The 22,465-nt window shown below is 63.9% G+C and overlaps 3 protein-coding genes across 3 annotated transcripts; 2 read left to right on the top strand and 1 right to left on the bottom strand.

The window, feature by feature from the left end:
• Nucleotides 1-3,195: 3,195 nt before the first annotated feature.
• On the top strand, nucleotides 3,196-10,169 carry PHOSPHO1 (phosphoethanolamine/phosphocholine phosphatase 1). Its single transcript, XM_036398626.2, has 3 exons — nucleotides 3,196-3,324; nucleotides 7,039-7,107; nucleotides 8,528-10,169. Exons 2-3 carry the CDS (start codon nucleotides 7,063-7,065, stop codon nucleotides 9,278-9,280), a joined length of 798 nt encoding a protein of 265 aa, XP_036254519.1. The 5' UTR covers nucleotides 3,196-3,324; nucleotides 7,039-7,062; the 3' UTR covers nucleotides 9,281-10,169.
• A 25-nt stretch (nucleotides 10,170-10,194) lies between these two features.
• ABI3 (ABI family member 3) lies at nucleotides 10,195-16,809 on the bottom strand. The gene is made up of 8 exons (XM_036398674.2): nucleotides 16,693-16,809; nucleotides 15,038-15,205; nucleotides 14,055-14,231; nucleotides 12,992-13,077; nucleotides 12,003-12,092; nucleotides 11,355-11,515; nucleotides 11,120-11,242; nucleotides 10,195-10,860 (listed from the first exon to the last, which is right to left on the bottom strand). Exons 1-7 carry the CDS (start codon nucleotides 16,807-16,809, stop codon nucleotides 11,124-11,126), a joined length of 918 nt encoding a protein of 305 aa, XP_036254567.1. The 3' UTR covers nucleotides 10,195-10,860; nucleotides 11,120-11,123.
• A 2,260-nt stretch (nucleotides 16,810-19,069) lies between these two features.
• Nucleotides 19,070-21,049, top strand: GNGT2 (G protein subunit gamma transducin 2). The gene is made up of 2 exons (XM_036398962.1): nucleotides 19,070-19,153; nucleotides 20,851-21,049. The coding sequence occupies exons 1-2, from the start codon at nucleotides 19,070-19,072 to the stop codon at nucleotides 20,974-20,976; spliced, it is 210 nt and encodes a 69-aa protein (XP_036254855.1). The 3' UTR covers nucleotides 20,977-21,049.
• The last annotated feature ends 1,416 nt before the right edge of the window (nucleotides 21,050-22,465 follow it).

The following is a 22,465-nucleotide window of genomic DNA, read 5'->3' on the forward strand; positions in this document are numbered from 1 at the left end:
GCCAGGAAGGGCAGAATTCTCCGCCAGGACAGAGCTGGGTTGGGAAAACCTCTGGAATTTGCTCCTCCCTGGATCTTTTCCCAGCCTTTTCCTAATCCCAGAGTTGGGTTTTCCGTAACATGGGAAGTTTCAGGGCCGTTTTGGGCCCAAACCCCTCGGTTTTGGCTGAGCTGAAAGCCCCTCCTGATGAAGGAAATGCCATTTTGGAACCATTTCCTCCAGAATATTTAAACCCCCCCCCTCTTCCCCTCTAGCAGGAAAAAAAATTCCAGTCCTGAATTCCCAACGTTGCAATTCCCTGGAATTCTCTGCATTCCCCCCCTTGCAGCCTCCAGTGGTGCCACAATTTCCTGCTCAGGATAATCCGGGATAATCCGATTTTTAAATGCCGAAAAACCCCAAAATGAGCGATCCACAATTTGTTTTCCAGGTTTTCCAAAGCCATTTTTTTTCCCTCCTCAATAAATTCTCCAGCATTCCAGGCTGCTCTTCCAAGAATTCCAGAATCTGGGATGGTTTTTGTTGGTTTTTTTTTTTTTTTTCCTGCTCTTCAGCTCCGCTCTGTATCGGATCATTCTGAGAATTTATGAACTTCCTTTCTGTGGAAGAAGATTAAAAATTCCAACCCCTCTTCCCGGGTCTGGCCGTGCTGTGAGATGCTGGGAGGGCGGGGTGGGATCCTTTCCAAAGAATAAAAAATACGGGAAAATGGGAAAATTTGGTTTAAAAGGCAGGGAGTTCAAGGCTGGGATTTGCTGTGGTTTCTTAATCCTTGGATTTCCATTTTCGCCGCACCCACAGAATTCCACAGGGATGGGAAACTCCAAGGGGTTTGTCCAGGTGTTCCCTCCTTTCTGCACCTGCCACTTCTGCTTTATTTTCCCATTTCATTTTGCTTTCTTCTCCTATTTTATTTTGCTTTTTCCCTATTTTATTTTGCTTTATTTTCCCATTTTACTTTGCCTAACTGTCCCCGTTTATTTTCCTTTTTTTTTTTTTTTTTCCCCTCCCCATTTATTTTGCTTTTTTTCCCCATTTTATTTCTCTGTTTTTTTCCATTCCTCGGTGGAACCCGAGGGATCGGCGCCCCCAGAGCTGCGCGCTTTTCCCGGCAATTCCTTCCCGAGGCTTTGGGCTTTAACCCGAGCCACGTTTGGGGGAGGCGGAGCCAGGAGAGGGCGGCGGAGCTGCCGCAATCCCAAAATCCAGGACGAACCTGGAGCCAGCGGGGCTGGCCCGGCCCCTGCGGGAACCGGGCGGGTCCGGGGGTCGGGAAAGGCGCCCGTGGGTGCCCCGGGCTCTGCCCTCGCCTCCTCCCCGGGGCTCTCGGCAGTGGAAAATCACCGGGAGCGTCCCCAACAACCCCCGGGGTGGGATGGCCCGGGATGGAGCCGGGATGGGCCCGGGATGGGCCCGGGATGGGTCCGGGATGGGTCTGGGATGGGTCTGGGATGGGCCCGGGATGGGTCCGGGATGGGCCCGGGATGGGTCCGGGATGGGCCCGGGATGGGCCCGGGATGGAGCCGGGATGGGTCCGGGATGGGTCCGGGATGGATCCGGGATGAGCCCGGGATGGGTCCGGGATGGATCCGGGATGGGTCCGGGATGGGTCCGGGATGGATCCGGGATGAGCCCGGGATGGGTCCGGGATGGATCCGAGATGGATCTGGGATGAGCCCGGGATGGGTCCGGGATGGATCCGGGATGGGCCCGGGATGGGCCCGGGATGGGTCCGGGATGGGTCCGGGATGGGCCCGGGATGGGTCCGGGATGGGTCCGGGATGGGTCCGGGATGGGTCCGGGATGGGTCCGGGATGGATCTGGGATGAACCCGGGATGGATCCGAGATGAGCCCGGGATGGGTCCGGGATGGATCCCGGATGGGTCTGGGATGAGCCCGCGATGGGTCCGGGATGGGCCCGGGATGGGTCTGGGATGGATCTGGGATGAGCCCGGGATAATCGCGGGATGGATCCGGGATGGTCCGGGATGGGCCCGGGATGGATCTGGGATGAACCCGGGATGGATCCGGGGTGATCCCGGGGTGATCTTTGCCCCGCTGGGAAGCGGCAGGAGCCCCTGGGGAATTCCCCCTTTGGATTCTCCCGCTCGGAGCGGCTCCAGGGCGGGGAAGCGTCCGGGGAGAGCCGGAGAGTCTCAGGCTGGGGAGGGGAGAGAAGAATTCCCTGACAGGATTCCCTAAAAGAATTCCCTAAAAGAATTCCCTGACAGGATTCCCCGACAGGATTCCCTGACAGGATTCCCTAAAAGAATTCCCTGACAGGATTCCCCGACAGGATTCCCTGACAGGATTCCCTGATTCCCTGACGGGATTCCCCGGCGTTCCCCAGGAGGAGCCGCTGGGGCAGGGTCGGCACCTCCGGCCCGGGCGAGGCCAGGAAAGGTCCCGGGAGCGCCCCGAGCTCCGCTCTGCGACAGAATTTTACCGAAACGAGCAAAAATCCCGACGTTTGGGGCTCGGGGACAGCGTGGCACCGCCGGCTCCTCCCGACCTTTGGAATCCCGGCCGCGCCTTTGCATTCCGGGACGCTTTTAATTAAAAGCCACCCAAAAGCCCCGAGCTCCGCCGGGGTTTGGCCGTCCCGGCGCGGTCCCGGGCGGGCCCGGTGTCCCGAGGGCGCTGCCCCGGTGTTTTTATCTCGGCGGCTCCTGCGGCCCCCGCGATAGCGGCGGAGCCCGGGCGGGGCAGCCCTGGCACTGCCACCCTGCAATTGCCCGTCCCGGTTCCTAAAATTACCGGGGGGCCCCGCCCGCTGCGGCCGCCGGGCCCCCCCCGCCCGTCCCCGCCGCTATTTTGGGGACAATTCGGGCGTTTTTCTCGCTCGGCGCCGCGCTTGGTTTCGGGGCCAGAACCTCCCCCCCCCAGACGGGTTCGGTTACACAAGCCCGGAGCGGTCACCGGGGGGGGCACCGGGGTTTTTGTTGGTTTTTCCCAATTTGGCAACTTTGGGCAGCGGGGGGGGCGGCGGGACCCGTGTGCGGCGCTCCCCCCGCCCCTCGGAAAGGGGGCGCGGCCTGAGCTGGCCCCGCCCCTCCGTGGCGGGGAAGCTGCGCCGCCATTGGCTGCGCGGGCGATGACGTCGGCGCACTGCGGAGGCTCCGCGCGGCCCCGGCGGCGTCGCTTTAAAGGGGCCGCGCTAGCGGCAGCGCCGGCGGCGGCACCGGCCCCGGAGCGGCCCCGAACCGGCCCCGGAGCGGCCCCGAACCGGCCCCGGAGCGGCCCCGAGCCCGGGCTGCCCCCGCGCCGCCCCCGCACACTCCGGCACCGGGGCGGACCGGGCGCTCCCGGCACGTTCCGACCCGGTAAGGAGGCGAGAGGCGGCACCGCGGCGGTACCGGGAGATGCCGGATCCGCAACGGCTGCTGCCGGTACCGGCGGGTTTCCCCCCGGCTGGACCCTGCCGGGATCGGATGGTGCCGGTGCCGGGGGTCTCCACCCGGCGGGAACCTGCCGGGAGCCGGGCGGGTGGTGCCGGTACCGGGGGGTGCCGGTACGGTTTGACCCTGCCGGTACCGGGGTGGCTCCTGCCGGTACAGGGGGGGGGTCCTGTTTCGGTTGGACCCTGCCGTGCCTGGGGCGGATGTGCCGGTACCGGGGCGGTCCTCACCCGGTTGGACCCCGCCGGTACCGCTGCGGCTGCTGCCGGTATCGGGAGGTGCCACCCGGGCACGGAGCGGCCGCGATTCAGCCCCGCCGGTACCGGGAGGAGCCGCGGAGCTCGGGGAGGGGCTGTGCCGGTACCGGAGCCGCTGCCAGCCCGGCGGTACCGGGGGAGAGGCCACGGGATCCGGGACCCGGGGCTGGATCCCCCGAACCGCCGCGTTCCGGGGCCGAACCGGGGCTGCGGTAACGCCGCGGATCCCGGCAGGAAAAACAAATCCCGGGAAAAGCCGGAGCAGCCCCGTCACCCGAGGTGACCCGGAACGCTCCGCCCGTGCCCGTGCCCGGGAATTCGGGGGGAAAGCGGAGCCCGGGGAGGGACGAGGGGACCCCGGGGCTGGCGGGACCCGCTCCGGGCGCTCCTTAACGGGGATTCCCGTTAATTCCCGCATTTTCGGCTCTTTCGGGAGCCGGGGCTCGCAGCGGGTCGGGTTTAATTCCAGCGGCGGCGGGATCGTGTCCCGGTCCCGGTTCTCCCCCCGCTCGGTTTCCCGGGAATTCCGCCCCGGAGCTGGAACTCGCTCGAGGGCAGAAGTTGGGTTGGAGTTGGTTAAAAACGCGAATATTCCGCGCTCCAAAATCGGCTTTGGGGTTAAAAACCTCCGGACCGGGCACGGTCAGAGAGCGCCGGTGCCCCGGGAACGCTCCCGGTACCGGCACTTGCAGGGGCGGCACCTCCCGGTCCCGGCTCCCCGCGGCCGCTCCTCTCCGGTGCCGGGCGGGACCGGGCGCGGCGGGGACGATTTCGGCCCCTCCTCGCTCGGCTCTGGGCACAGAGATCCCCAAAACCCCGAAACCCGGGGCGCAAACGGCGCCGGGAAACGATTCCCGGCATTTCCGCGGCGTTTTCCCACCCGCAGCCCAAACTCGGCGAGTTGAAACCTTTATTCCGGAGCAATTATCCCGTTTATTTCCCGTCCCTCCGGATGCGCTTTTTTGGGAAAACGCGGCCGCTTCCCTTCCCAAGGGACCCCCTTTTATTTGGGGAAGGCGCCCCCGGTTCTCCCATCCCGCACCAAAATTCGGGATCCGCTCCCGCCGGGATTTCCCATCCCGCACCAAAATCTGGGATCTTCTCCTGCTGGGATTTCCCCTCCCTTTGCCCCATTCCTCACCAAAATTCGGGATCTTCTCCTGCCAGGATTTCCCCTCCCTTTGCCCCATTCCTCACCAAAATTCGGGATCTTCTCCCGCCGGGATTTCCCATTCCTCACCAAAATCCGGGATCTTCTCCCGCCGGGATTTCCCTTCCCTTTGCCCCATTCCGCACCAAAATTCGGGATTTTCTCCGGCCGGGATTTCCCTTCCCGCTGCCCCCCGGGCCCGGCTCTGGGTGTCCGTGGATCCATTCGGGTCCGGCAGATTTCCTAAATTAATTTTTCCCCTCCCGTGGGATCAGGGGTGGAGTTGGGAACTGCAGATCCCTGGCCGAGCTCGGCTTTATTGGGGAGGGATTTCCTTGCCCGTATCCCGAGGATTTTGGGGTTTTTTGGGATGCCAGGAGCCCCCCAGCCCTCAGAGGATTTCAGTCCCAAAATAATCCACAGGAACTCAATCCCCGAATAACGCTGGCTCCGGTTCTGGGGCCTGTTTTGATCCCATTCATCGCGGGTTTGGGACCGGTTTGGGGCCGGGTTTGGGGCTGGTTTTGGGGCGGGTTTGGGGCAGTTTTGGGACAGGTTTGGGGCCAGTTTTGGGGCTGGTTTTGGGGCGGGTTTGGGGCAGTTTTGGGACAGGTTTGGGGCCAGTTTTGGGGCTGTTTTTGGGGCGGGTTTGGGGCAGTTTTGGTACAGGTTTGGGGCCGGTTTTGGGGATGGTTTTGGGGCGGGTTTGGGGCAGTTTTGGGACAGGTTTGGGGCCGGTTTTGGGGCTGTTTTTGGGGCGGATTTGGGGCTGGTTTTGGGGCGGGTTTGGGGCAGTTTTGAGAGAGGTTTGGGTCCAGTTTTGGGACAGGTTTGGGGCCGGTTTTGGGGCAGTTTTGGAACAGGTTTGGGTCCAGTTTTGGGGCGGGTTTGGGGCTGATTTTGGGGTGGGTTTGGGACAGGTTTGGGGCCGTTTTTGGGGGAGCAGCTCCTGCAGCCGCATCTGGGGATGCTCCGAGCTCCTGCCCCTGGAACTTTTCCCACCCCACAAACCCCAACCCCTCGGGCCCAGAGGAGTTTTTGGGGCAGTTTCACTCCCCAGTGTCCCCAGTGTCCCCAGGGCTCTTTCCCTCCCTCCCAGCCCCACCGACTCTCCCTGAGGCTTCATCCCAAATCATTTCCTCGCTGCTGGCGGTGACCAAGCAGTGACCAAAATTCCAGTTCCTCTTTCCTGTTTAATCCCATTTTTTTTTTTTTCCTTTGGAAGCCGCTCCCAGCCTGGCTGTGCCGTTGTTTGGCTCCGGATTCTGTCTGTAAATAAACCCTCCAGTTCTGACGGCTTTTTTTTTTTTTTATTTTTGTAGCAAATAAACACCCAGCGTGTGGTTCCAGGCCTCACAAAAAAAAAAGGGATTTTCCCACAATTTCCAGCCCGGCTTCCAGCTCCGTTTCCCTGCGCCAGGTGCCGCAGGGTTTTTATTCCAGCCGAGTCATGGGTGGCGTTTGTGCCCAAAATAGCGGCGAGCGGGCCGGGATCCAGCGCAATCCCCACAAATCCCCTTCCCGCAGCCGGGGACGAATCCCCGCTGTCCTCCCGGCCCGGCTGAGCCCAGCTCGCCCTGCGCGGCTCCAATTCCCGGCGGGAATTGCCCAATTTCCAGCCGGCGGAGGGATTTTGGGGAGGGTTCCCCTCGCCGGGGACCACCAGGGGTCGGCAGAATTCCGAATTCCGCTTTGCTGTCACTCGCGGGGAATCTCCATCCATCCATCCACGAATTTCCCTGGAAAAAAATCGGGGTGGGGGGGTTGGAGCAGGGCCGCTCTTCCCGGGTTGTTTTTGCTGTTCCCAGGTTTTTTTGCTATTCCTTTTTTTATTCTTCTTTTTTTTTTTTTTTTCTTTGCCGTTCTCGGGTTTTTTCTTTTGTTGGTTTGGTGGGGTTTTTTTGGTTTTTTTTGGTTTTTTTGTTTTTTTTTGTTTTTTTTTTGTTTGTCTGTTTGTTTGGGTTTTTTGGGTTTTTTTATGTTTGTTTGGGTTTGGGTTTTTTTTGTTGTTTTTTTTTTTTTTTCTGTTTTGCTCTTCCCGTTTTTTTTTTTTTTTTTTTATTTTTCTGCTCGCTGTTCCCTCGCTGCCCTCACGGGGACTCGGGAGGGCTCTGCGGCTTTGAACGGGCTCTGCTCCCCCCTCCCAGCCTTGGAACAGAAACTCCCGAGCTCGGGAATCCCGCGGGAAAAGCCCCGGGATTGACGGAATTCCCGCTTTTCTGTGTCCCACAGCCCCGGGCCCGCGATGGTGCCAGCATGAGGAGGTGCTGCCAGGGCGTGGGGCTGCCATGCCTGTTTAAGGTCAGTGCCACTGCCGGGGGCTGGGGTCCCCGAATTCCAGAATTCCAGAATTCCACCCTGGAGCGGCCAGGAAGGGCTGAGGGCAGCGGGGGCTGCCAGGCCCGGCTGATTTGGGGTTCATGGAATGCCCTGAGCCGGGAGGGATCCCCCAGGACGGTCCAGCCCAGCTCCCGGCCCTGCAGGACACCCCAAAATCCCACCCTGGGCATCCCCTGGGAACGGGGGCATCGCTGGCGCTTGTTCCACCCTCTGGGGGAGGAACTGGTCCCTAAAATCCCACCTGGAGCCCCTGGGCTGTCCCCCCTGTCCCAGAGGTGGCACAGGAGGAGGAGGGTGGCCTGTCCCCGCCCAGGTGTCCCCCCCAGGTGTCCCCCCCAGGTGTCCCCCCCAGGTGTCCCGGGTCCGAGGTTGATCCCGGAGCTCTTTCCCAAGGCCGGAAATTCCGTGATCCGGGCCCGCGGTCCCCTCTGGGCACAGTGGTGACCGCAGTGACCCCTGGCCCGGATCAGCCTCAGGGCGATCCCTTCATGGGCAGGATGAGGCTCTGGGGCCTGGCACGGGATTAACCCCTCCCGGCCCGGCGGGGATCGTCAGCCCCGGCTCAGGTCCCGGGGCCAGCGGGGTTTGTCCTCCCTGGGGGGACTGGGAACGGACGGTGCCACCAAGGCCCAATGACAGCGGGGTCTGTCTGTCCATCCCACACCCCAATGACAGCGGGGTCTGTCTGTCCGTCCCACACCCCAATAACAGCACGGTCTGTCTGTCCATCCCACACCCCAATGACAGCGGGGTCTGTCTGTCCGTCCCACACCCCAGTAACAGCGGGGTCTGTCTGTCCATCCCACACCCCAGTAACAGCAGGGTCTGTCTGTCCATCCCACACCCCAATGACAGCGGGGTCTGTCTGTCCATCCCACACCCCAGTAACAGCGGGGTCTGTCTGTCCATCCCACACCCCAATGACAGCGGGGTCTGTCTGTCCATCCCACACCCCAATGACAGCGGGGTCTGTCTGTCCCACACCCCAATAACAGCATGGTCTGTCCGTCCCACACCCCCCTGACACCACTGTCTGTCTGTCCGTCCCACACCCCAAGAATAGCAGGGTCTGTCTGTCCATCCCACACCCCAAGAATAGCAGGGTCTGTCCGTCCCACACCCCAATGACACAAGGGTCTGTCCCAATTACACCAGGTTCTGTCCATCCCACACCCCAATAACACCAGGTTTTGTCCGTCCCACACCCCCCTGACCCTGCTGTCTGTCTGTCCGTCCCACACCCCCTGACCCCGCTGTCTGTCTGTCCATCCCACACCCCACTGACACCAGGTTTTGTCCGTCCCACACCCCCCTGACCCCGCTGTCTGTCTGTCCGTCCCACACCCCCTGACCCCGCTGTCTGTCTGTCCGTCCCCTGCAGGGCGTGGGCATGGCCGGCCCGCGTCCGCCGCGATTCCTGCTGGTGTTTGACTTTGACGAGACCATCGTGGACGAGAACAGCGACGACTCCGTGGTGCGGGGCCGGGCGCTGCCGGAGCCGCTGCGCCAGAGCCCGCGCGGGGGCAGCTACAACGAGCACATGCAGCGCGTACTGGCCTTCCTGGGCGAGCAGGGCGTGCGCCCCGCCGAGCTCCGCGCCGCCTACGAGAACATCCCGCTGGCCCCGGGCATGGCCGAGCTCTTCCAGCTGCTCTCCAAGCACCAGGAGCTCTTCGAGCTGGTGCTCATCTCCGACGCCAACACCTTCGGCATCGAGGCCAAGCTGCGCGCGGCCGGCGCCCGCTCGCTCTTCCGCAAGGTCTTCAGCAACCCGGCCAGCCTGGACCGGCGCGGGGTGCTCACGCTGGGGCCCTACCACAGCCACAAGTGCCTGCGCTGCCCGGCCAACATGTGCAAGGCCAAGATCCTGGGCGAGTACCTGGCGGAGCGGGCGCGCGAGGACGTCGAGTTCCAGCGCGTGCTCTACGTGGGCGACGGCGCCAACGACTTCTGCCCCGCCGGGACGCTGACGGCGGCGGACGTGGCGTTCCCCAGGAAGGGCTACCCCATGCACAGGCTGATCCAGGAGAGCCAGGAGAAGCAGCCGGGGGCGTTCCAGGCCGCCGTGGTGCCCTGGGAGTCGGCGGTGGAGGTGGCGCGGTACCTGCAGGAGCTGCTGCGCAAAAAGTGCTGAGGGAGGGAGGCGGCTCCGGGCCCGGCCCCGCTCCCGGGATGTTCTCCCGCCTTTCCCGGCTCCGTTCCCGGGATGTTCCTCTGCCTTTCCCGGCTCCATTCCCGGCTCTGGGCCCGGCTCCGTTCCCGGGATGTTCTCCCGCCTTTCCCGGCCCCGCTCCCGGGATGTTCTCCCGCCTTTCCCGGCCCCGTTCCCGGGATGTTCTCCCGCCTTTCCCGGCCCCGTTCCCGGCCAGTGAAGCACTTTCTGCAGGCCCCCGGCCCTGCCCAGCCTCGCAGCCACGGCCCCTGCACCCTTTGCCGACCTGACGGGGATTTCTGGCGGAGTTTTGCTTCCTTCCCCTTTTGACCTCGAAAGGGAATTCCTAAAAATGCAGCAGCCGGCTCCCCACGGGCTGGGCTCGGCCTTGCTCCTGCCATCCTACCCTGGCCTGCCTGGCCCTGGGCTCCTGATCCCGCTGGGAATTCTGGCTGGGAATTCCCTGCCCCGAGCCCTTTCCTGGATCCTGCAGGGCCCCTCCTATGCCAGGGAGGGTCAATTCCCCCTGACCTGGGCACCTCCGAGGTGCCCCAATCCCCCCTGGGACGCTTCTGGCACCGGGTCCCCAGAGGCCAAACCCCCCCTCCCCACTGCAGTATTAATTAATTAATTCCCCCTTCTAATTGCACTCTGCAGGGGCACCTCCAGGGGTTGGCTCCTCCTGGATTTATCCCGGGTTTATCCCGGGTTTATCCACAGCCTTACCGGCCCCCGAGGGCGGCCCTGGCTCCCCCAAACCCGGCAGGAATTGACCAAAGCAGCCCCGAGTTGTTCCTCCTCCGTGCCACCCCCTCCCTCGGACTGTGTGGAACTCAAAGCCATGGAATTAAAGACACAAATCTGTGTAAGATGGACAGAGCTCTGTATTGCAGACAGACAGACAGACACGAGCCTGGCTGGACACAGCTCTGAGCTGCACCGAAGGGGGCTCCTGCTCTGGCTCCTGCTCGGGCTCTGCCCCTCGGGCCCTGGAGTCTGGGCGACGGACAGGGGATGGACACAGGATGGACAGGGGATGGACAGGGGATGGATGGACAGGGGATGGACACAGGATGGACAGGGAATGGACAGGGGATGGATGGACACGGGATGGACAGGGGATGGATGGACAGGGGATGGATGGACAGGGGATGAACAGAGGATGGATGGACAGGGGATGGACAGGGGATGGATGGACAGGGGATGGACAGGGGATGGATGGACAGGGGATGGACAGGGGATGGATGGGCAGGGGATGGACAAAGGATGGACAGGGGATGGACAGGGGCTGGACAGGGGACACTCTGGGGACACTCTGGGGACACTGGGGACACTCTGGGGACACTCTGGGGAGCGGTTTTGGGACTGGAGCATCCCTGGAGCCCACAGGGACAGTGGGCTCTGCTCTGTGCCTGGGGTTCTGTTCTGGGCTGGGATCCAGGGCTGGGATCCAGGGCTGGGATCCAGAGGTGCCCCCTGGGATCAGCTCCTGCCCTGCTGCGTTCCCAGCTCAGTGTCCTCCTCGGTGTCCTCCTGCCGCGGGTCAGGGAGCGGGGCCACCACTGCAGGACAGGGACACGGACATGGAGCCACCTCTGGGGACAGGGACACGGTCATGGAGCCACCACAGGGCACGGGGGACAGGAGCGGCTTTGGCACCGCAGAGCGTGGCAGGGGGGGCTCTGCGTGCTGGGCAGGGGCTGGGCCAGGGGACCCAGGGGGTTTGGGACCCTCTGTAAGGGGATTTGGGACCCCCATGCCTCTCCCCAGGGGTTTGGGACCCTCTGTACCCCTCCCCAGGTGTTTGGGACAACCCTGTACCTGTCTACAGGTAGCTCTGCGGGTCCCACGGGGGGTCCTCTGCGTCTGGTGGCGGTGGCAGGGCCAGGTCCCCAAAGTCAGGCTCGGCCGGGGGCGGCGGCGGCAGCTCGAGGTCATCGGGGGCTGCGAAAACCCCAAAAGGGCGAGGGGTGCAGGGCGAGGGATGGGGGGGCTCGGAAGGGATGGGGCCGGGTCAGACGCTGCCCCTGTCAGCCCCGGAGCCCTGAGCACTCACCTGGGGGCGGGGGCACGGCCAGGTGCCCGGGGGGAGGTGGCAGCAGGTGCCCGGGGAGGGGTGGCGGAGCTGGGATGGCAGCGGCGGGCGGGGGCGGCCCCACGGGCAGGGGTGGCGGGGCAGGAATTCCGTCCCCAGGAGCGGCCGGGGCCCCGCTGGAGCTGGGGGCGAGGAGCAGCAGCAGTGTCAGGGCGGGGGTCCCTGTGTGCCCGTCCTGGGCACAGACACGGGGCCGTGCCAGGACGAGGTGGCACCGTGTGGCCTCTGCAGCTCTGCAAACCCTTCCCCACCCCGTGCCCCATTTCCCATCGCTCCCATCAATCCTACAATTCCCACAATTTCCCATCATAATTTCCCATTATTTCCCATCCTAATTTCCCATTATTTCCCATCATAATTTCCCATTATTTCCCATCCTAATTTCCCATTATTTCCCATTATTTCCCATTATTTCCCATCATTCCCATCACTATTTCCCATCATCATTTCCCACCATTCCCCCTCTCCCTAAAGGACACCCTTGCCCTGCCCACGAGCCCTGCCAGGGCAGCAAATCCCCCAAAACCCCATTTCTCCCCCAAACCCCTATTTTTCCCCCAAAACCCCATTTTTTCCCCCAAACCCCGAGCACAGGAGCTGCCCCGGTACCTGAGTGGGGAGGAGCTGCAGGAGCTGCTCGGGAGCTTCCCCGTGGGAACCACGGGCGGCTGCACCGGCTCCGGGACACGGCTGCTCCTCCTGCGGGACCGACAGGATCGGTGGGGTCAGTGGGATTGCATGGAATCCATGGGATCAGTGGGGTCAATGGGGTCAATGGGGTCAATGGGGTCAATGGGATCAGTGGGATGGGATCAGTGGGGTCAATGGGATTGATGGGATTGGATGGAATCCATGGGATCAGTGGGATGGGATCAGTGGGGTCAATGGGGTCAGTGGGGTCAATGGGATCAATGGGATTGGATGGAATCCATGGGATCAGTGGGGTCAATGGGATTGATGGGATGGGATTGATGGGATGGGATCAGTGGGACCAATGGGATCAATGGGATCAATGGGATGGGATGGGACCCATGGGATGGGATCAGTGGGATGAGATCCATGGAATCCATGAGATCCGTGGGATCAATGGGTTGGGATCAGTGGGATGAGATCCATGGAATCCATGAGATCTGTGGGATCAATGGGTTGGGATCAGTGAGTTGGAATGGGATCAGTGGAATCCATGGGATCAATGGGATCAGTGGGATGGGTTGGGATAGGACAGGATGGGTTGGGATCAGTGGGATGGGATCAGTGGAATCCATGGGATCAATAGGATCAGTGGGGTGGGTTGGGATCAGTGGGATGGGTTGGGATCAGTGGGTTGGAATGGGATCAGTGGAATCCATGGGATCAATGGGATCAATGGGATGGGTTGGGATTGGTGGGATGGTCTGGGATCAGTGGGATGGGATCAGTGGGATGGGATCAGTGGAATCCATGGGATCAATAGGATCAGTGGGATGGGTTGGGATCAGTGGGACGGAACGGGAGGAGATGGGACTGTGCCAGAGCCCACCCCTGTGCCAGAGCCCACCCCTGTGCCAGAGCCCACCCCTGTGCCAGCACCCCCGGTGACCCAGCAGGGCCCCTCTCACCCCAGCGTCCCCGCAGCCTGGGCCGAGGAGCATTTGGTGCTTTTGCGAGCCAGGGTGCCCGTGCGGGACAGCTGCGTGCTGGTGTCCTGTGACACACGGACACGGGGACACACGGACACACACAGACACACGGACACACACGGACACACACAGACACGGGGACACACGGACACACATAGACACGGGGACACACGGGGACACACGGACACACGGACACACGGACACACGGACACACACGGACACACGGACACACGGGGACACATGTGGGTGCCATCCCTGCCCCGTGACCTCCGGGGCTGCGTCTCTCCTCCCCAGGGAAGCGGACTCAGGCTCGGGCGGCGCCGGGGCCGCGGGGGCCGCGGGGAGGGACCGGGGGATGCGGGAAGGGACCGGGGGATGCGGGGAGGGACCGGGGGCTGCGGGGAGGGACCGGGGGCTGCGGGGAGGGACCGGGGGCTGCGGGGGCGGCCCCGAGGCAGCAGCGGCACCGTGGGAACCGCGGCCCCGGCGGCCCCGAGCCCTGCGCGGGTGTTTCCGGAGCGGGGGAGGATCCGCGGGGCTCGCAGGAACCCGAACCCGCCCGTGCGGGATTTCTGCAGTGGGGGAGGATCCGCGGGGCTCCAAAGCCCATCCCGGGGGTGCCTTCTGCAGCGGGAAAGGACCCAAGGAGCTGCGAGGCTTCCCAGCCCCTCCTGTGCGGGGATTTCTGCAGTGGGGGAGCATCTGTGGGGCTCGGAGGCCTCTGAACCCCTCCTGTGGGGTTTTCCAGAACGGGGCAGGAGCCGTGGGGCTGTGAGGACTCCAGAACCCTTTTGTGGGCACCTTTCAGAGCTGCCAAAGGCTCCACGGGGCTCTGGGGCTCCCAAACCCCTCCTGTGGGGGTTTTTCTGAGGCGGGGAAGGATCTCTGGGGTGCCAGAGCCCCACGGCTGAGAGGGCACAGACAGAGCCCAGTTCTCCATGGAGGAGGGGTCTGAGCCACCCGTGCCCCGCTCAGGGGACACCGGGGACACTTGGGGACACCGGGGACCCAGAAATGCCACCCCAGCCCCTGTGGGACCCACCTTGACGCCGTGGCCGACGCCGTCCAGGACGCTGAAGTTGAGGGGTCTCCTGTAGTAGGGCTCCAGCACGGGGGGCTCCGGGGGGGGCAGAACCTTCTGGAAGCTCAGGCACCTCCTGGTGACGGTCAGGGCCCCGATCTCGCGGCGGGACACCTTCTCCTTGTGGATGTCCACGCTCTGCCGAGGTGACGCTGTCCCCAAAGTGCCACCGCGGGCTGTCCCCCCCTCCCCCGGGTGCCACCACCCCTGCCAGCCCCGGGTCCCTGCCCGGGAGGGAGGGGACAGGATTGCCAAGGGGCGGGTCCTGCTCTGGAATGGGGACAATGGGGACAATGGGGACAATGGGGACAACCCGTCCACAGCAGGGAATGGGGACATGGCCCTGGGGTGGGGACAGGAGGGGCTCAGCCACCCCGAGCTGCTCTCCTGCTGCTTCCACAGGGCCCTGTCCCCTCTCGTGGCTGCTCCAGGTGGCTCCCAGGTGCCAGGGAGAGCCCAGGTGCCCACAGGACCCCTCAGCAGTGTCCCCAAGCCTGGGTGCCCACAGGGCCCTGCAGCAGTGTCCCCAAGCCCCGGGAGCACAGGGCCCTGCAGCAGTGTCCCCAAGCCCCGCGAGGACAGGGCCAGGCCCCTCAGCAGTGTCCCCAAGCTCAGGGTCCCCACAGGACCCCTCAGCAGTGTCCCCAAGCTCAGGGTGCCCACAGGACGCCTCAGCAGTGTCCCCAAGCCCCGGGAGCACAGGGCCAGGCTCCAGCTGGGGACAGTGTGGCATTCAGGCAGTGCCATTCAGGCAGTGCCATTCAGGCAGTGCCGTTCAGGCGAACGCTCTGCGCTCCCCCTCGCAGATTTGGGGACACTTTGGGATGGGCAGGTGTGACCGGGAAGCGCCCCCGAGGCCAATCCCTGCCCAGCCCGGGGCTGGCTCTGCCTCCCGCCCCCCGCAGCCCCTGTCCCCTGTCCCCCCCGGTGCCCCGCGGTCCCACCTGTGCCACGCAGGTGACATCGGCCTCCAGCTGGCGCAGCTGGGCCGCCTGCAGGTCCATGAGGCGCAGGAAGGCTCTGGCCAGGCTGCTGACCTGGTAGGTGACGCTGGCCAGGGACTGCGTGCTCAGAGCCATCGTCTCCTGCAGCGCCTTCCTCTTGTCGCCGGCCTGCAGGGGACAGAGCCCAGAGCCGTGGGACGAGCCCTGCCCGCCCGGAACCCCCCGAGGAGTTTCCTTCTGCTTTCCAGATGCCACGCACTTCCCCGGGCAAGTGCAGGGATTCCCCGGGATTCCTGCCGGGAATGAGATCCCGGGGGGCTCCGGAGGTCACCGAGGGCCCGGCTCAGCCCCCGGGGACAGCCAGGGGACCACGCGTGGCACAGCTGGGGTTTGCTCTGAGCCGTGCTGGGGCTCCCAACCGTGCCGGGGCCGTGCCGGGGCTCCCAACCGTGCCGGGGCTCCCAACCGTGCCGGGGCCGTGCCGGGCTTTGCTCTGAGCCGTGCCGGGCTTTGCTCTGAGCCGTGCCGGGGCTCTGAGCCGTGCCGGGGCCGTGCCGGGCTTTGCTCTGAGCCGTGCTGGGTTTGCTCTGAGCCGTGCCGGGGCCGTGCTGGGTTTGCTCTGAGCCGTGCCGGGGCCGTGCTGGGTTTGCTCTGAGCTGTGCCCGGGCCGTGCTGGGTTTGCTCAGAGCTGTGCCGGGCTTTGCTCTGAGCCGTGCCGGGGCCGTGTCGGGGCTCTGAGCTGTGCCGGGGCCGTGCTGGGTTTGCTCTGAGCCGTGCCGGGGCTCAGCTCCCGGAATAGCTCACCCCATTTCCTCTCGGTTCTGCCCCGCTGGCTCCGGGCCCCGCGATGGCGGAGCCGCCTCGGGGCCGGCAGCAGCCACGGGCCGGCCCCGGTGGGCGCCCGGGGAGCCCTGCCCGGCAGGGAGAGCCAGGATGGGCATTTTCCTCCTGACTCCATCTCCTACGCTCCTGTCGCGGCCCTCGGTGAGCCAGGCAGGCAGGGAGGAGGAGGAGGAGGATGAGGACAAGGAGGATGGGGTGAAGATGAGGATGAGGAAGAGGACAAGGAGGATGAGGATGAGGAGGAGGACAAGGAGGATGGGGCGAGGATGAGGAAGAGGATGAGGAGCATGGGGTGAGGATGAGGATGATGATGAGGATGAGGAGGACGGGGTGAGGATGAGGATGAGGATGATGATGAGGAGGACGGGGTGAGGATGAGGATGAGGATGATGATGAGGATGAGGACAAGGAGGATGGGGTGAGGATGAGGACGAGGACGAGGAGGATGGGGTGAGGATGAGGACGAGGAGGACGGGGTGAGGATGAGGATGATGATGAGGATGAGGACGAGGAGGACGGGGTGAGGATGAGGATGAGGGCACCAGCAGAGCTCCACGCTCGCCCCGCGCGCGCAGGCCCTGCCAGGTGCCCCCTCCCAGCCCCTGTGACACTCACCTGGCCCCAGCCCCCTCCCAAGGTTTCTCCAGCGGCCCCAGCCCCCGGGAACCCCCCGCACCCCAAACCCCCCAAACGCGGGAGCTGCTGGGGGGCGGAGGAGCAGCCGAGGCGCGGGAGGGGCGGCGGGGCCGCAGCCAGGGCAATGCTCGGGCTGCCGGGCACCGCTCCAGCATCGCCACCCCGGCCCCGCTGACCTGCAGGTAGCTGCTGTGGCAGTACTCGGCCACCCTGAGCAGGTTGTCGTGCTGCTCCCGCAGCCGCTGCCGGCCCGCGGGGATCTCGCTCAGCCGCAGCCGCTCCAGCTCCGACATCGCCCCGGCCCCGGCCCCACTTCCTCCCGGGGCGCGTTTTGAAGCCGCTGCCGGCGCTGACGCAGGGCCCGCGGGCGCCGCGGTGTCCCCGTCCCCAGCAGGGACACCCCGCCCTGCCCGCGGCAAGGGGGGACCGGCGGGGAGGAACCCGCGGGGATGGCGGCGGGAACAGCCCCGGGATGGCAGCGGGAGAGGATGTGAGTCACGGGAACCGGGGCTGCAGGGCCGGGAGGGACCCCACAAGGATCCCGACCCCACAAGGATCCCGACCCCACAAGGATCCAGACCCCAGAAGAATCCCAAACCCAGAAGGATCCAGACCCCAGAAGGATCCCGACCCTAAAATCATCCTGACCCTAGAAGGATCCAGACCCCACAAGGATCCAAACCCTAGAAGGATCCCGATCCTGAAGGGACTCTGACTCCAAAAGGATCCAGACCCTGAAAGGATCCAGACCCCAGAAGGATCCAGACCCCAGAAGGATCCAGATCCCAGAAGAATCCTGACCCCAGAAGGATGCAGACCCCACAAGGATGCAGAGCCCAAAAGGACCCCAACCCTAAAATCACCCTCACCCCCACCTGTGCCACCTGTGCCACCCTCCCCGAGCCGCCACCGCCCTCCCGGGGCCGGGCACGTCCCGGGTCCCGCGGAGCTCCCGCCGCCCTCGGCTGCACACCCTGGAACGTTCCCGAACAGCCCCGGGGCTGGCAGGGCACAGCGGGACGTGCCCGGTGAGCGGTGCCCGGTGATCGGTGCCCAGTGATCGGTGCCCCGGGAGCCCCGGGAGCCCCTGGCAGGGCACAGCGCGTCCTTGGCCGGGCGCGTTTCGCGCCCCGCGGGTGAGGCCGCAGGAAATTCCCGCTCGGAAAGCCCCGGCAGCCTCTGCCCCGCTCCTGCTCCGCCCCAGGTGCTGCCCTGGGGCCTCCCGGGCTCCGTCCCAGCCCCGGGCCCGGCCCTTCCTGAGCCCATCCCGAGGGAAGTGATGAATTTCCGCCGCTCCCGCTCCTCACGGCACCGGCACCGGCCCCGAACAAACCGGGGGGAACCAACGGGACCCCAGGGGTCAGCCCCGGGGTCAGTCCTGGGGTCAGTCCCGAGGTCATTCCCGGGGTCAGTCCCGAGGTCATTCCCGGGGTCAGCCCCAGGGGTCAATCCCAGGTTCAGTCCCGGAGTCACTCTCAGGGGTCATTCCTGGGGTCACTCCCGGTGTCACTCCTGTGGTCACTGCCAGAGGTCACTGCCAGGGGTCACTCTCAGTGATCACTCCCGGGGTCACTCCCAGGGTCACTCCCGTGGTCACTCTCAGTGATCACTCCCGGGGTCACTCCCAGGGTCACTCTCGGGGTCACTCCCGTGGTCACTCTCAGTGGTCACTCCCGGTGTCACTCCCGTGGTCACTCCCGGGGTCACTCCCAGGGTCACTCCCGGTGTCACTCCCGTGGTCACTCTCAGTGGTCACTCCCATGGTCACTCCCGGGGTCATTCCCGTGGTCACTCCCGGGGTCACTCCCGGGGTCACTCTCAGTGGTCACTCCCGGTGTCACTCCCGGGGTCACTCCCGGGGTCACTCCCTCGCTCCGGGCAGGATCCGGACACTCCCCGGGCAGGATCCGGACACTCCCCGGGCATCCCTGGGGGCTCCCCGGGTGCCGGACCCCACCCAGCCCGGCCGCCCCGCCCCGGCCCGATTAGGCCGGGCTTTGGGGCTAATTCCCAACACCTGACCGGCTTAGGCTCCTGAGTCCATTATCAGCTTAGCAGCAAAGACATCTGCTGCAGGCGCCCGGAGCCGCAGAGCAGCCTCGCCTCTCCTCTCCTGTCCCCTCCTGTCCCGTCCTGTCCCTCCATGGGGCTCTGAGCGGCCCCAGAGCACACAGGGGCGGCCCCCGGCCCCCAGGTGAGTCCCTCTGCCCCTCCAGGCCCGTTTGGGGACCAGGAGTCGCTTCCCCCCGGCTTTGGGAGCATCCCGGTGTCCCCAGGGATGTGTGGGCACGGGGAGGAGCACGGGGCACGCGCGCCACGGGGGTTTTTGCGAAAAAAGAGTTGGATTTCCTCAGCTTCCACGGTCCCAAAATTTCGGGGGGAGTGGAAGTGGTGATGGAGGAGCCGTGGTGTAAAAAGCTGGGGGAAAGGAAAGCTGAAATGTGTTGAATTCCTCAGGAAAGCTGGGCAGGCGTTGCCAGGCACTGCTCGGGGGGTCACAATCCCGCACAGCAATAATCCCGATAACCAGCTGTCCTCCAGTTCCAGGGCACCATGGCTCAGGACATGACCGAGAAGGAGCTGCTCAAGATGGAGCTGGACCAGCTGAAGAAGGAGGTGAAGAACGAGAGGCAGATGGTGAGTTCCGCACTGCAGGGCGGCCGCCCGAGGGGGGCTGCGCTTCCTCGGGGGGACGGGAAGAGCCCCGGGGCCTGAAATCCACCCACGCTGCCCCCAAAACACCGACACCGCCCCCACAGCACCCACGCTGCCCCTACAGCACCCACGCTGCCCCCAAAACACCAGCACCGCCCCTACAGCACCCACGCTGCCCCTACAGCACCCACGCTGCCCCCAAAACACCAACGCTGCCCCTACAACACCCACGCTGCCCCCAAAGCCAGGCAGGAGCCCCCACAGTGCCCCTAAAGCTCTAGGATGCTCTGGCACGCCCCAGGGGTTATTTGGGATTTCTGGCACATCCCTAGGGGTGGTTTTGGGATGCTCTGGTTTTGGGATTCCCCAGGGGTTATTTGGGATTTCTGGCACATCCCAGGGGTGGTTTCAGGATGTCCCAGGGATGGTTCACGGATGCCCCAGGCGTTATTTGAGGTGCCCCAGGGGCGGTTTAGGGACGCTCCATCCCGGGGCCGTGTCCTGCTCCCCTGCCCCGGTGCAGATCCCCCGGTCCAGATCCCCCAGTTCAGTTCCCCCAGTTCAGATCCCCGGTCCAGACCCCCCTGGGCAAATCCCTGGTGTTGGATCCCCAGTTCAGATCCCCCAGTTCAGATCCCCCAGTTCAGATCCCCCAGTTCAGATCCCCAAGTTCAGATCCCCGGTGCCGTTCCCCAGTGCCGTTCCCCAGTTCAGATCCCTGGTTCAGATCCCCCGGTTCAGATCCCCGGTGCCGTTCCCCGGTTCAGATCCCCCCATTCAGATTCCCCGGTGCCGTTCCGCCATTCAGATCCCCAGTTCAGATTCCCCGGTGCCGTTCCCTGGTTCAGATCCCCGGTTCAGATTCCCCGGTGCTGTTCCCCGGTTCAGATCCCCGGTGCCATTCCCGGTGCCGCTCCCCGGTGCCATTCCCTGGTTCAGATCCCCCCATTCAGATCCCCGGTGCCGTTCCCCAGTTCAGATCCCCAGCGCCATTCCCCGGTTCAGATCCCCGGTGCCGTTCCCCGGTTCAGATCTCCCCATTCAGATCCCCGGCGCCGTTCCCCGGTTCAGATCCCCGGTGCCGTTCCCGGTGCTGTTCCCCGGTTCAGATCCCCGGTGCCGTTCCCGGCGCCGTTCCCTGGTTCAGATCCCCGGTTCAGATCCCCAGTGCCATTCCCTGGTGCCATTCCCCGGTTCAGATCCCCAGTCCAGATCCCCGGTTCAGATTCCCCGGGGCCATTCCCTGGTCCAGATCCCCCCGTTCAGATTCCCCGGAGCCATTCCCTGGTCCAGATCCCCCCGTTCAGATCCCCGGTGCCGTTCCCCAGTTCAGATCCCCCCATTCAGATTCCCTGGTGCCGTTCCCTGGTTCAGATCCCCGGTTCAGATTCCCCGGTGCCGTTCCCCGGTTCAGATCCCCGGTGCCGTTCCCGGCGCCGTTCCCCGGTTCAGATCCCCGGTTCAGATCCCCAGCGCCGTTCCCCGGTTCAGATCCCCGGTGCCGTTCCCCGGTTTAGATCCCCCCATTCAGATCCCCGGTTCAGATCCCCGGTGCCGTTCCCCGGTTCAGATCCCCGGTGCCGTTCCCGGCGCCGTTCCCGGTGCCGTTCCCCGGTTCAGATCCCCGGTGCCGTTCCCGGCGCCGTTCCCCCCGCACTGTTGCGTCTCGCCCCGGGCAGGTGTCCAAGACGGGCAAGGAGATCAAGGAGTACATCGAGTCCATGGCGGGCGAGGACCCGCTGCTCAAGGGCGTGCCCGAGGACAAGAACCCCTTCAAGGAGAAGGGCGGCTGCACCATCAGCTGACCCCGGGCCGCCGCCAGCTCCTGCTTCCCCTCTAGTCTGACCCCGGGCTGCCCGGAGCCAACCCTAGCGCGCTGAAACGGGAGGAAAAGAAGAAATAAAAAAAAAAAAAAGCGTGAACAAAGGAAAAAAAAAAAATAACCCCGAAGCTCCCCCCCCGCTGCCGCCGGGGCGCCGCGGCTGAGCTTTGGTGGTTTCCCACGAGCAAAAAAAGCAAAACTTCTGCATTTTCAGCAGCCGGAGCGAGTGGGGGGGGTGGGGGAACACCGAGCTGGGGCTGCTCCGAGCCCCCCCGAGCCCGGATTTGTCCTTTATCCCAAAAATCCCAGAGCTGCCTTCCCTGGGGATTCCGGCTGGGATGGGCTGGGGAGGACGGAGATGCCACCAGCGCCTCCTCCAAGGTCTCGCCTGCCCCTCTGGAAAACCCCAGGGAGATCAGCGTGGTGTCACCTGGAGCCGTCCCGAGCACTGCTGCTCCCTTTTGGGGTTTTTTTGGGATAAATTGAATCCCTGCTTGACAGAGAAACCCCGAGGCACAGCCAGCTCCCGAATTCACTGGGGTAGGTTCGCTGTTTGGAGCCGTTTTGCTTTTTTAAAAAACCCGTTCCCAGGATTATTTTTTTTTCCATTTAATTTCGGGGAGAACTCTCCCCAAACTGCCCCAATGCCAACGACCCCAAAAGGGAGGCAGCAATAAATTTGAATTTCTGAGTCCCTCGGGGCGCTGTCCCCGGCCCTCTCCCACTCCTCCTCTTCTCCCAGCCCGGTTAAATCCCAAGGAAATCCCTCTGGATCCCACCTGGAGTGGTTTTCCTGCCCCTCGATCCCAAGGAAATCCCTCTGGATCCCACTTGGAGCGCTTTTCCTGCCCCTGGATCCCACCTGGAGCACTTTTCCTGCCCCTGGATCCCAGGAAATCCCTCTGGATCCCACCTGGAGCACTTTTCCTGCCCCTCGATCCCAAGAAATCCCTCTGGATCCCACCTGGAGCACTTTTCCTACCCCTGGATCCCTGCTCAGCCTCACCACGGGGCAAAGGCGCTCCCGACACCCTAAAATCTGGAGGAGAAGACAGAAAAAGTGGATTTTCCTCAAGCAGGGGGTCCCCCCTGCAGCCAGAACCCCCTCCCTGCACTCCCTGGCCTCAAAAAAAAACCCCACAAACTGCCCAAAACACCCCAAAATCGAGGTGGTTTTGTTCTTTCTCGCAGATGCTCAATAAACCCGCCAGCACCGCCACGGCCTCTGTTTCTTGCAGGAAATACTCTCCAAAAATTAGAATTGATGGGTTTATTTTCACTCTAAAGTGAATTTTATTTGCCTTTTAAAATTTTATTTAGCTGCAGACCTCACAGTCCCAAGAGCTGGCTTGTGACTGATGTTATTCTTTTAATGCTCCAATAATATTTTTTTTTTTGCCTTTAAAACACAGGTGCACAGTGGGGCTGAACCCTCCTTTTTGGTGGGGTTTTTGATGGTTCTGCTGGGTTGT

The sequence above is a fragment of the Molothrus ater genome, chromosome 27 (assembly GCF_012460135.2).
Source record: "Molothrus ater isolate BHLD 08-10-18 breed brown headed cowbird chromosome 27, BPBGC_Mater_1.1, whole genome shotgun sequence".
In the NCBI taxonomy this organism is placed as follows: domain Eukaryota; kingdom Metazoa; phylum Chordata; class Aves; order Passeriformes; family Icteridae; genus Molothrus; species Molothrus ater.